Source organism: Chanodichthys erythropterus, chromosome 4 (assembly GCF_024489055.1).
Source record: "Chanodichthys erythropterus isolate Z2021 chromosome 4, ASM2448905v1, whole genome shotgun sequence".
In the NCBI taxonomy this organism is placed as follows: Eukaryota; Metazoa; Chordata; class Actinopteri; order Cypriniformes; family Xenocyprididae; genus Chanodichthys; species Chanodichthys erythropterus.
This window is the reverse complement of record NC_090224.1, coordinates 24,911,719-24,926,165: the sequence shown is the minus strand read 5'-3', so window position 1 is coordinate 24,926,165 and position 14,447 is coordinate 24,911,719. Positions and strand designations below refer to the sequence as shown.

The following is a 14,447-nucleotide window of genomic DNA, read 5'->3' as shown; positions in this document are numbered from 1 at the left end:
ATTTTAAGTTAGAGTTTTTGTCTATCAAACAATTGTGTCCAATGTATAATGTGGGTTCAGAGACAAACCCCTTTAAGAACCACTGATGTATAGCATAAATTGTAATATTGTTTTGGAGTTTTATGCTGCGATCTTGTGGTCAAGGATAAGTATAATTTCCTTTATGGTGTAAACGTGAGAAAACAATGTTTTTTCTGCACTGGATCTGTGGTTCATTTTGCATAAAGAGACAAAAACCTCCTGATGATTTTTACATTTAAAAAATGCCTGTATAAGAGTACTTGACACAGCACCTTCATGAAAATTCAAAAGCTGATCCTTGAGCTTGCTGAACACACTGTGTATTTAAAAATTGCTCTGAACTTCAAAAACATTTCTTCTTTTTTAACTACAGAATTCAGAAGTGCTGTTTTCATACGCCAGAATATTAGCAAGAGTTTGGATTTAAAAAAGAGGAAAAAGGACTGTAAAACTGACTCATCAAATTCACTTTCTATTCTGCTTCAGTCCCTGACACAGACACACACACACACACAGCACAGTCTGAAACAGCCACTGTAACCCCTAATCACAACCCCGAAGGCTGGACATCAAATGCTGCAACGTTGAAAACAGATGATCAGAGGTAATTAACGCAGTTTCATATGCAAATTTAATTAATGCAAAACTACAAAGTCATTATGCAAATGGCGTCTTCTTGAGCCGCTGTGCAAATATTCATCACTTGGAACAGGGATCAGTCTCCCCATCTTTTGAAACTCTCTCACAACACACACACACACACACTGTTCTCTTAGGATCATGTATGAATAGTGTATTTATTTTAAACTTCTTTCCATTGATACCAGACTGGGGCCATCAGAGCAGACAGCTGAGAGGCAGGAAGACACGATTTGGCACAGGAATGAGACAATGAGACTGTTAGACCGGCACGGTATGAATATTCATGACACTGATTACTTTCCATGATTAAAGCCTACTCTAATATTTAAATGAGCGCATGCTAGGTGATTAGAGGAGCGGCGGAAAGGACAAGCGCATGATGCGGTACACTTTCTCCGGCGTTCATGGAGTATGATTAGCTAGACAGTTCAGAGATTGATTAGAAACTAAGGGCAGTTTCAGATATGACGGATAAGATTTGAAAATAGCATGAAAATAGCACTTGCGTCATCCTATCATGAACAGCAGGTAATGGGCACTTCCCATGAATAGGATACAAATTGATGTATAAATCAATTCGAGAACTATTAAATTAACTGTTATCTAGCATAAAATACACCTAGCATGAAAAATAGCTAGTTTAAACACTTCAAATGTCTGAATTTTCTATATTAGAGGAACAGAGAGAAAGGGACATGCTGATTTTTGTGATCTATTTTTGGTGATTTGAGTCTTTCTTTTTCTTCCATAGAGCACAAAAAGAGATGTTTAGCAGAATGTTCATGCTGCTCTTTTCCATATAATGAAAGCCGTTGAGCTCCAAAAATGAAAAAAAGTAATGTATTGTATACAAGTCTTTTAAGCCATACAACAGTTTTGTGTGAAGAACAGAAAGAAATTGAAGTTCACTGAGAATCTTCTCAAATCTCATTTGCAAATGCTTATATTCAAACTTCCGCAATCAGTTGCATGGTGTTGTTGATGTCAAATCTGGTGTCACTTCTCAATGCACCATATTTGAATGCAGGTAAATTAGGTGTGGGAGAAAAAAATTGATTCTCTGATGCATCACGGTTCTTATCGGTTTTCATCGAGTCTTGTATGTTTTGAAGCTATATTTAGTTAATCAATTTTAAAATACAATTGTTTTAATTTATTATTAATTTGTTTTGAAGTACATATAATTATTTAAGTAATTGTATTTCATTATTTATTTAATAAAAATTAAAAATTAAAACTCATATTCAAAATCAATTTTTTTATTTTTTTTTTTAACTCAGGAATCAGATAAGACTGTGAGGTGCCTAAAGATTTATACCTTTAAAGTAAACTAGATTTAACAGCTGCAGTGGAGTGGAAGACTTCTAAATGCTTGACAGCCAAGCAGCATGAAAGTGAGTAAATGACGAAATAATTTTCAGAATTGTTTTTTTTTGTTGTGAACTTTTCCTTTAACAAATCTTAACACATACAATCTTAAATCTTAAAGTGCCATTTTTAGCATTCATTATAACATCTCCAGATGAGATGCGAAAGGGTTAACGCTTGGCGTTTTGGCCCACAGCATGTATGGTTTTTGCCTCTAGGCAACCATAGCTCCATATTGTATTTAATTAGCCCCATTAAAAATAATCTAATTTGGCTGAAACTTAAGACAGTTAAGTGGCAATCTAATGTGTTGAGCAAAGCTTTCATGCTCTGGAAATATTTAATTCAAGCCCAAAGCACCTTTCTGCCCTGCATTTCTGTGGATAACCTTGACGACTTCTCCACTTCTGTCAACGAAGCAAACTAAAGCTGAAGTTGTTCAGTAAAAAGTTCAGATAATACTCTCAAGATAAAGAGCTTTGAAAAGGCACATTCAAACAAATACAGAAAACTAATAACTTTGTATAATTTGGTTTTAAAAAAAAAGAGAAAAAAAGTCTTGACGAAGCTGAAGTCTGTGTCCTGCTGACTATAGTGTAGGGCAGCAAATGTGTGTGTGTTTGATTTGTTTCTATTTGTCATATTCTGACTAGCAAGTGAAGCATTTCCTTGCCCAGGCTGTGTGTGCTGAGATGAGGGTGGGCGGCACTGTGGTGGAAGATAACATGTGGCCCCTCCAGGCCCCACACGCTAAACTGAGTCTTTAACCCTCGGAATAAGGAATCTTCTTCATTAATCCGCACACTATGTCTCTTAGCACTTGAATTTTAATGGGCTTTCTTAGCCTTTTTTTTCTTAATACGATGATATTTCCCCCAAACACGTCGGGTAAGGATTTCTGGAGTTTTTTCTTCTTAGAGAATTGGTTTCAGCTGCTGGCGCACTCAAGGCTGTTATGTTTCACTTAGAGATGAGAGAAAGAGAGAGAGATGCTACGTCTTGCTCTAATAAAATCATGCAAGGGGTGTTAATCCCTCTTGAAGGCCCGAGTCAAAAGAAGAGGACCTTTTCAGAGAAGCGATCCAGTCAGAACCGGTGAACAGTATGTGCGTGTTCATATATACTGTATGTGTGTGTGTTTGTGTTGTAATAAGCTGAAGCAAAGGCCCGGTTATACTTCATTTTCCTCATTCCGCTCCGTCTCGCACATAGTCGTGTCCGCACAGCTTTCAAAGTATACTACTCGACCGCAGATGACTGCGGATGGACGCATTTGACGTGTGCATAGTACAACTGCTGATTTAATACTCTACCAGACATCAGAGGGCAGCACTGAGTCATGTCATTTACAGGGCATTCGCTTGGAAGGATAGAAGAAGAATAGTAGCGTATCTGCCATTGCGTGCAAAGTTTAGAACAAGAACCAAAACAAAAATGATGGAGAAGGATATATTGCATTGTTTACTTTTTTGTTTTGTATCGCTCTTTACACACTCTTCTTCAACTACTGCACAGTACATCACTACTGTGCGTATTGCCACCTAGTGGCAACTTATGTCTCAACTTTCACTTAGCGCTTGCGCGGTTGTATGGTTGCAGGTTACCACTTTTTACAGTGTATCAAAAATACATTTTTAGTTGCTATGTATTGTAAGATCTTCAAAAGATCATACAGCTGAAGAACAGCGAAAAGATTCTTGACAAGAAAATACTTTTTTGTAACACTTTACAATAGGGTATCATTAGTTAGCTACTTTAGTTAACATGAACTAAGAATTAACAATACAGCATTTATTAATCTTAATCTTAAATTCAACATTTACTAACACATTATTAAAATCAAATGCTGTATTTGTTAACACTAGTTAATGCACTGTGAACTAACACGAACAAATAATGAACAGCCGGATTTTTATTAACTAACATTAACAAAGATTAATAAATGCTGTAACTAATGTATTGCTCTTTATTGGTTCATGTTAGTTAATACATCAAATAATGTTAATATTTAAGACCTTATTGTAAAGTGTTACCACTTTTTTGTTGGTTCTTTAAGAGTATTACACATTTCAAGTATATAAGTAAGAATATTTGTGTGTATGTGTTTGTAACATACACACACACACACACACACACACACACAAAGACCTCTTTTTCCTGCCAAACTTCACTATTAAACCTTCCCCTCCTCCAGCCCTCAGTATAAAACACCTACCTGTTGGGACGCCCTCCTGCTTGGGGCAGATTCCTCTGGCAGGCGTCAGTCTTTTTTCCTCCTCCTCTCCTGGCGTGACCTGGATCCCAACTTCCACGGGTCCAGACCTCCGGCAGACTTCCACCCGTGGGGGTCTGGGGGACGGGGAGCCGCCGCAGTCGTTCGGTTTGTCGAAACAGACGCTGGGTCCGGGGCACAGTCTCCTCTTGTGCTCGATAAACACTAGAATATCTCCCAGGGGGAAGTTGGTTTGACATTGACCGCAGGTCAGCAGGTCACTCTCTCCTGCTCCGCCCACAGGGCTGGCTATGGAGCCCTCCGATGGGCACTGTTCCACCCCTGCGTCATGATCTGGCCCAGCTGAGGCGTGAAAGACGAGGGGGAAAAATATCAGTCAGTGCACGACTCTTTTTAGGCACATTATGTTTTATAATAATAATAAATGGCTTATAATAATCAATTTTGAGATCTAACAGATCAATTTGATAGTTGCAAACAATTGAATAGATAAAAGTCTGCCAATGTGTTTCTGACTGTTTGTATTAATTTAAATATTGTTTTCTTTGGCTATTTCTCTTTTTCATTTATATATAATATAATATATATTGATCAAATCCATAAGGGTCTAAGTTAACGTTTTGCTCATCTGAATCTTACAGGATTGAAATCAAGTCAATACCAAATATATTTGACTATTCACAAATGGCTTATTTTCTCATTTGCAAATTTTGCAGCTAGCTACAGTACGTGTATGACTAATTAACAACAGTGTGAACAACATTCCATGTTTGGCAAGTGCAGGTGAACAATTTGATTTCCAAAAGATATCAGAAGTTCCCCAACTGTAACCACATTCAAGACCGGACTGAAAACATCTGTTTGCATTCTCAAATGAACCACTGTGCTGAAATTTTTACTGATTTTACTGATCTTGAGTTGAATCTTCAAACTGTCATTTTAGCTCCAAAAAAGACCAAAAAAGCTCCAAAAAAACACCTTAAAAAGTAAAGTGCATACACTGTAAAAAAAAATCCCGTTGTTTCTACGGAAAAATACCGGCAGCTGTGGTTACCAGAACAATACTGTAAAAATGACATCAAACCGTAAACATACTTACGGAGTTACATGTGAATTTTACATTTTAAATCTGTTAAATTTACGGTAAAATAATGTATTTCATTAACTGATATAATGCTAATTTACCAACCTAATGAAGTACTAATATCTGTTTTGTAACTTTATAATACACTGACAGTCACCAAACCCGGTGGTGATGAGAGTCACATGATGAATCAAAGTTCATCACAAGCAGCTTTTCCACAAGCTGAGGAGGACAATACTAATATATAGAAGGAGCACACAGTGTCATTCACACACACACTAAACACCATCATGGTAACATACATGAAATTTTAAAAATGCAAAAAAAATTAATTTAACAACATTAGATGTAACATAAAACCCTAACGTACATAACTGATTAGAAAAAAAATGAGAAAAACTAAGAAGAAAGAGTTATTTCAACGAAAATATATCAAATGTGAAGTATCACGCAGGGAATTGTGGGAATGTCAATATACGGTTTTTCACTGTAAATTTTACAATGAATTGTTATTTTTCACTTTCAAAAACTGTGAATTTAACGGTATTTTACCGTAAAATTACATTAAATGTACCATTAGATCTATTACAGTTATTCACCGTATATAGTACGGAAACTTTCTGTAAACCAATCAACAGTTTTTCACCGCAGCATTTTTACAGTCTTTTACTGTTAAAATCACGGTCATTTTTTACAGTGTACATATCAAGCATATATTGCAAGTCTTCAGAAATAATTTCATATAGCTTTTGTGGGATATTTATAACAGTTTTTAAACATTTATTTAAGGTATTCACTAAAATTCTTGTTCTCCATATTTAATGGAAGGAAGAATTTAAGTTAATTACAACTTAAAATGCTGTCTGTTAGTGACAAAAAAGCTGTCAAATGAATTCAGAAGACCACTTTGACTACTTTTCTGTCATTTATGGAGGTTGACAGTGAATTGTTATTGTATGGAAATGAGCTGCATGAAGATTCTTCAAAAATACTCCTTTTGTTTTCTATGGAGTAAAAAAGGCATCTAAGTTTGCAGTGAATTTTGCATAAACTTCATTTAAATATTTTAAAACTTTTATATGTCTTTTATATATCCCTTTATAGTTCTTGTTTCTTTATTACGACTGTGTAAAGCATTATGAATTAACATTGTGTTCTATATAAAATGTGCAATATTTTAAATACATACGCCTTGCTTTCGTCTGACTTTAAAATAGTTGGTTTAACTAAAGTACCTGTCAGGTTTCTAAATGACAAATTGTTATTGGTGTGTCTATGATTTTTGCTCTTCAGTTATTGTGAGCTGCAAATCTGTTTTTTCTGTCTGGCTATCAAACTGGTCCAGACATGATTAACTTGCCTGCTGGGGAATTGCATGTACTGTAGACTATACACACAGTAGATGACAAATGAGTTCTTTTAAACGTCTTCATGGACCAAATTTTTCCACACACATTTTGCAAGCTATCCTTACAAATCACTGTGAGCAACTGAGAGCAACTGGATAGAATCTGTTAATGAAAAAATATCTCAATCTACAGTATTAGCACTAGTCACAAGCAAAAACTGTCTCTCAAATATTTACAAAGTCAAGTCCTAAGATCTCAAAACTATCTTTCTTTGTCGAACTGATGTGTCAATATGGTCCTCTGTGTCTGATTCTGTCCTCAAAAAGCAAAATTCACAGCTTACGCGGCATAGACAAACACCTGTGAGTTGCACAGTAAGACGAGTGGAGGGTGTGTGTGTGTGTGTGTGTGTGTGTGTGTGTGTATGTGGCAGGTAGTACAGTTGCAGTCATGCAGTGGTATCTGTGTTTCCGGTCTACTTTTCTGCATGCTGGACGGATGTTGGAGAGGTGCACATGCACCATACAGGTATATCGCAGCAGACAAACTAGCGCTCGCAAAAGCCGCAAAACAGCCTCAAAATACGTTCTCAGGCATGGGTCGCCTCGCATCACAGGTGCACGTTGGGAACAGTGGTTAAGGAGCCTATAACAAACAGCCGTTTCCGTATGTGATAACCAGCTACATTATCATTTTAGTACCCTTGCGAAATTCCCTATTTGGCATCTCAACACCAAAATTATTATCAATGACGAAAGAGTCAACTATTTGCTGTGAAATGGATCTGACTCAACGCACAAAACCACAATGAGATACAAAACAGATTCACAGAGAGCATAAATACAGGAAGAAAAAAACAGCAGCAGTATGAGATCCGATAGCAAATCAACTCCAGTCTCTGCCTGAGGGACAAACACGCTCTTGAACAGACACTGGTTGGCTGTAGGAGCCCTGGGAAGAGCAACAGTAACTTAACTCCTGTAGAATTTTTGACTCAGCACAGTGACCCACAATCCCTTGGGGCATTTAGTGACAAATTGAAATTTAGAGTTCTTTTCAAACAATATTCTTGATCTGTATTGAATTTAGAACCTCTGCCTTCATAGTTCAGGGTTTCCCATGGGAACTGCAGGGGTTTGTGAGTTGAAAAGCTAATAGTTAAATTGAATGTAAAATTAAAAAATACATAAATAAATAAATAAAATTAGGGCTCTACAATTAATTGAAGTAAACTGTAACACTTTATTTTACAGTGACCTTGTTACTCATGTTACGGTAACACTTTATTTTTAAGTGTCATTGTTACACGCTACATGTAATTACTGTAGTAATAACTAGAAATTATGCATAATTACATGCAATTATACCTAAACCAAACCCTTGCCCTAACCCTAAACCTATAGTAAGTACATGCAGTTAATACTCAGTGCTACACTGTAATACTGACACCTAAAAATAAAGTGTAACCCATGTTACGTTACACCTATAAATAGTGCATAACTACATGCAACTCTAAACTAAACCTAATCACCTATACTAAGTACATGTATTTACTTAATATTACTCAGTACTTAAATGTATAATTACATTGTAACAATGGCACCTTAAAATAAAGAGTTACCTAAAACTGAAATTGCAATATAACTTATTAGTACATATTGATCATTGTTTTCCAGTTTATGACTGTAAAGCTGCTTTGAAACGATCATATTGTATAAAGCACTATATTAATAAAGGAGACTTGAAATATACTTTTAGATATAGTTTTCATATGAGATGAAACGTCATATCACTTTCAAACTCATGCAAACTAATTGCACTATAACTTCTGGACAAGTCGTGCAGCCTTATATATATAAAGAAACTAAAAATGAAAACAACAAAAAATACAAATAAAACACTTCACTAAAAAAGATGAGATTTTTATCTGTTTACTTGCATGTCATGTGACCAGCATCAGAGAACCGTGAACATGTGAATGTGTCGTTAAATTATTGAAACAATAAATATTTTACCTCTAAAGGGTTTTGGCTGACAAGAAAGTTTAGGAACCCCTGACACAGTTGACCAAAGTGGGATTCGGCAGCATATGATATCTAAACGGATATTAACAGACATCACAAGAGCAGCACCGGGCCACTACCACACGCTCGGCTGTCTGCAGCTCTCGCTGGCTGACAAGAGCAGAGCAGAGCAGAGCAGTGGAGTAATGCCAAGGAGGAGAACACAAACATCGTGGATTTGGAATGCATCCAATGCCACGGAATTGTGCGCAGAGGGTGTGCTGGGAGGCAGCCGCGCTGTCCTAAACAGGCCAGACACGAGCAACGGACACAACAGAAGAAGGTGGTTGTGGGAGCCACAGGTGTACAGCAGATGATGTGTGTGTTGTGATATTCAATCAGAAGCTGAAACATAAACCTTTAAAGAACGTAAAGCCTGTAAACGGGCTGATATATCATCAATTACATCATATATCATCAGCTTAAGTTTTTTTGTATTAATAATAATACTGTGAATTTACATGTCCATATTTAAAATCTTTGATATGCAATCTCATTCAAATTAGGAAATCAACATAAATTTTTAAAACAAAGAAACATTGATATATAATGAGTAAGATTTAAGATTCTTTACTAAGGCACTAATCAAAAAAGCTCTGACACTGACCATGTGAACTCTTTTTGTTAGATGATCTTTGAATTCTCTAATAATCCTGGAGAAAATAATCATCAGGTTTTGCACAAATTGATCATCTCATGCAGATCAAGTGCTTCTGTTATTAAAGCAAAAGGGGGACATACTAAATAAATGTTCAGAAATCCATGCATTTTTTAAACCATTTTTTCACTCAAACTGTTATACGATAATATAATGTAAAAAAAAAATGCAGTCGTCTCAGACTTTTGAACCCCACTTTATGTAAAAAGAGAAACAGAAACAAAAGTACATATACATGAATAACACAGAGAACACTAAGTGTGCAATGAAACCATCTAAAAAGAAATAGTGAATAACTAGAATTTCTAGTTGTATTATTAAAAATAATTCTAATAATACTGTAGTAATTAGAGTAATTAATAATAAAATAATATTTGTGATGGGAGCAAAGATTAACATTTAATAACTGGTCACTAAAAAAATCAACAATTTGAATATTTCTATATAATGAATAATTCGAGGTCAAATCCATGATGGTTATGGCCCTGAATTAAAGTAATAATAATTAAAGAAACACACAGCGGATGACAGACAGCACTGAGCGCATTCAGCACAAAGTCTGTGAGTGATATTTGCGGAACTGTTAACGTCTTCAGCATGTGTGAAAAGATTTTGCCTAATTGTGATTTCTGAGCTCACCAGGTGCAATTACAAAAAAATTAACCATATGCAGACGTGCTTGATAATGCCTGATTCTTATCTTCATTTAAGGCCTATACACTCTCAACTGCTTCTGGACGTGTGCCAAACAAACACGCACAATTCTGAAATGCACGTGCGTGCTGTAATTTCACATAAAGCTGCATATTTGAAAGCAGAACCACAAACATTGTTTTAAAAAGTTAGTGGAGGCAAGGACATGATATGTTTAGGAGCAATGAGCACAGTGGGCACAGCATCTACATTACTGCTCCCCAGGGTGAAGTCTATACTGCAATAAATTGAATTAATTACCTTTAGCGTAAGATAAGAGATTTATACTGAGCCTGTTGTGGGAATGATACACTTGGGAGGAGAGATAGCAATTTAGGGTATTAACCATTATAAATACAGTTATCACGTTTCCTGAAGGCAGTAATCAGATTCTCAAAGAAAACACACACACAAACATACACCCTCTCGATCACTTTCTCTCTCAAAAGGACTTACAGCACCCCCTATCAGCTTCAGCAGTGCACACTGAAGCTGTGCAAAACAGCAAATACGACACTCGTAAAATAAACCGAAATATTGTGCAGTGGAACAGAGACTCGCCTATAATATTTGCCAAGTCAGGTCAGACGAGTCCGATCAGCAGGAAACCACACGTCCATCAAACAGCCCTCGGCTCACACGGTCTGTGAAATAAGTTCTCTTGAAGGCTGTGCTAACACATATAAAGAGGGTGGACATCACCATAAAATCACTCCTAAAAAAAGTGTGCCAGTTGTAAAAGGCTGATGTGACCCTTTCTACTCTCAGAAATCAAAGGCACAGTGGCCCAGTGGTTCATGCTTTGCGTTTCATTAGAATGATGACCAGCGGCCACTAAAAGATCATGGAAAAAAATCGTGTGAACATTCAAAGCAAGAATCGTTTTACATTTTAAGAGCCAGTAAGGGCCCTAATGGACGGCCCCCACCCACAGTTTACGTTTAAAGCGACCCATCCAAAAATCTGAGACAAACAGCTCATGTAATGAATCATACATGGTCACACAATTTACATGCTTCTTATGAAGAAAAAGTAATGAGTTTCACTGAGGCGGTGTTGTGGAAATCTAAATACGAGCGGTTTCGTCTCGAAGACTTCCTTAAGAACCCATATTTGCGTCTACAAGAGCCCTGCCATTTTAGGTCGCGGCTCGAGACGTCTTTTTTAATGCGTACACCTGTACGTGTACATGCGGGTGGAGAGTGCACCCCGCGTTTATTTCAAGACGTGAAGTATGTTGATATTCCTGTTCCTTGGTTTTCTCTTTGAGTGTTGATCTATAGGTCCTGTCGCTCTGGGCGGAATCTCTCTATTGTGCAACCTCCAGCTAACTGACATGTTTTGTGCCAAGAGCATTGACATAGCCAAATGAGGGCACTTTGGTTTTCCCCTGCAGACAGACACCCCAGAAAGAGCAAGATCTCGCCCGTGAAAGCTGGAACGGAGGGTGGCGTGCAAACCTGAGCGGAGTCCACTTTAAAAAGTATCGGTTTACGCTCTGCACACATGCGATAGAGTGTATAGAGCACACAATGTAAACTGCGCATTTGCCAACCGACACACACTACCGCCAGACTAATTATGTTTGAACTAAACACGTATTTGAGACACAGTATAATTATTCTGCTCAACACATTTGCACACTGAAACATACACTGGATGGGTTTTGCTGTACAAACATACTTATTTAAGCGAGCACAAATGTACACAACGTTTTAGTGTTTATTGTTAATCACTACAACTGGAAATAAACCAAAAACAATAACTCTGAGGGGAAAAAAGTGAACTATCTGCTAAATAAACCACATCAGGTGAAATGAACTGGCAGACTAGCAGTGGTTTGAATTTAAAGGCCACCGGCTCTCAATAAGCCCACCCACTCCTTTAACACATTTTTCTCATCTCCCGTCTTCACGTTTTCTAAAACGGCAACATCAGCATCATTAAGAGTGTAATATTTGACGTGTAAAGACCATCTACTCACTACTGAATCAGATATTTTCAGGAAGGCACGCCTTCGCGTTGTACCCACTTTCTCAGTTAAACCAGAAATACCAAAATGAATAACAAGGCATAAAAATGTCAAGTTACATTGAAAAACAACAACAACAAAAAACAAACAATAATTTGTACTAGGAATTATTTGCTAAATGCATCTTGAGGTCAGTCAATAAAATGTATTTAAAAAAAAAAGAAAAGAAAATGTGAGGTTTAATTTACAAATACAGCTGGTGTACAGGATAATTCATATCAGTGACATGCAAAGTATTATTAATGGGGGGAAAAAAAACTTTCCTTGTCTTTTATTAGTGGCTACATAAACGCCTATGAACATTTTGTGAAAATTATATCACTGAGCTGTTAAGATTAGGTTTTAAAGTTTTTTATTATTATTATTATTATTATTTATAACACTTTGCCTTATGCAATTCTGAATAGTTTACACTTCAGCTAATTTATGCTTCTTTTTATTGTGCAAAATAAAAAAGCTTTTAGAGGAATAAAAAACTAGAGCAAAGGGAAACTTAAAAGGATTTAGAGTACTTGGTGCTTTTACATAAAGTTTTACTAGTGGAAATAGTGTGTAAAGCATCTTTGATAAAAGGTTAAATTAAGGATGAACATAAGGAGTGTGTTGTTTTGAATGATCAGCACCAAAGTCCAAGTATGTGATCCCTGACATTGTAAAAGAGATTCTAATAAAAATACACAGCAAATTAAAAACATATAAGCACTTTGTTTTTAGATGTAAATGAACACCAGATGATTTAGCGAAGTTTGGGCCTTTTAAATAAACTACATAAAGTAAACTTGATAAGCCATGTATGCTGTATGTGTGTGTGAGTGTGTGTGTGTGTGTGTTCAGAGCAGATGAGCATGTGGGTCTCTCATTATTTTGAATGAAACTGTTTGCTATGAATTACGTTTAGTACATGGAAATTCTTCAAATCATTTATTCACAGTAAAAGAGAAATCACTAGTAAGATCATAGTGATTGACTTACATAAACAATAAAAACTAACAGGCCCCAACTGTTGGTTATAGATTATAGACAAATGGAAATGTATTAATAGTATAGTCATTACATGTGCCTTTTAGTTAGGACAGTGAACATAATTACATTTGGCAAAAATATAACTTATATATGGCTTATGAGCTGATAATGCACGTGTAACACTGGCAGTGCTACATTAAAAAAACAAATCATGTTTACTTACAGATATCAGTATGACTAACAAATAATAATAGTTGTTTTTGTTAGATACACCTTCTGCGAAAGAAAGAAAGAAAGAAAGAAAGAAAGAAAGAAAGAAAGAAAGAAAGAAAGAAAGAAAGAAAGAAAGAAAGAAAGAAAGAAAGAAAGTTTTCATATTGATGAGAGTATGTCAGTCAGTGTGACAGGGGTGGCAGGGGTCTAGTACTCACTCGGTAGGTTCTCCCTCTGTGTGAGGGACAGATGCTGTGGGTTGCCTTGCTTCCGTCGGGACATCGCCCCGCATTTACAGCAGCATCTCACGGACACTCGGACTAATGTGCGCGCTCCAGAAGCTCTCCAAACTTTCCTCCACAGTCCAGGTACTGTTCCACTGCGCTCGCGGGCTATTCTAGTCGTTTTCGCGGCACAAACTAACACTTGTACTCTCTGAACAGACTAAATTGTGCTCGACTTTTGTGAAGCAGTGACTAAGTGCCACTTAACCTGAGACAGCGATGCGGGAAAATCACTCCGACTCGCAGTAGCTCATTTAACCTCTGACAACATCGATTCCAAAACACTGTCTTTAAATTCAGGTATTCTTTCTTTAAAAAGTCCTAAAACAGTTGTTGTCCAGTTATAATGGAAATCCAAGATCCGTGGACGGCGGGCTCGCCAGGTGAGCGAAGTCTTTGGCACAGTCCTCCATGTGCGCTTGGCATCAGAGCGCAGAATGGCTCAACCTCTGAAGACAACACCTCCTCTCCAGATCAATCAGGACCCGAGCAATTACGTCTCGCATTCACGCTCTCAGGGAGGACCCAGCGCCTGTGTGTGTGTGTGTGTGTGTGGCAGGGGTTGCCTCTGAAGAATGGAATGGGATTCAAGTTCAAGTACGGACGTGATGTGACGTGTGGCGCTGGGGGCGACTAGTGGAGGCAGTCTGGGTACAGAGGGGTCTCCTTGCCCACAAGCATTGAAAAAAAAAAAAAATACTACAAAACTTACAGGCAACTCTGGCTGCAAGAAATTCACCGACAATACGATGACAACGTTTTAGACACTAAACGGGATGGCATGTGCTCGTTTATGTTATATGTTGTATGCTACAATTCAAAACCGCAGGCCTATATTTCATTA

The 14,447-nt window shown here is 37.1% G+C and overlaps 1 protein-coding gene across 1 annotated transcript in view; it reads right to left on the bottom strand.

Annotated features, from left to right (window-relative positions):
- bcl11bb (BCL11 transcription factor B b) overlaps positions 1 to 14,003 on the bottom strand; it is a 34,837-nt gene extending 20,834 nt beyond the window's left edge. Inside the window, exons 1-2 of the mRNA XM_067383389.1 lie at positions 13,538 to 14,003; positions 4,247 to 4,606 (exon numbers count right to left, since the gene is read on the bottom strand). Of these exons, the coding sequence (XP_067239490.1) occupies positions 4,247 to 4,606; positions 13,538 to 13,601 (424 nt within the window). The 5' untranslated portion in view covers positions 13,602 to 14,003. The remainder of the gene's footprint in view (positions 1 to 4,246; positions 4,607 to 13,537) is intronic.
- Positions 14,004 to 14,447: the final 444 nt, after the last annotated feature.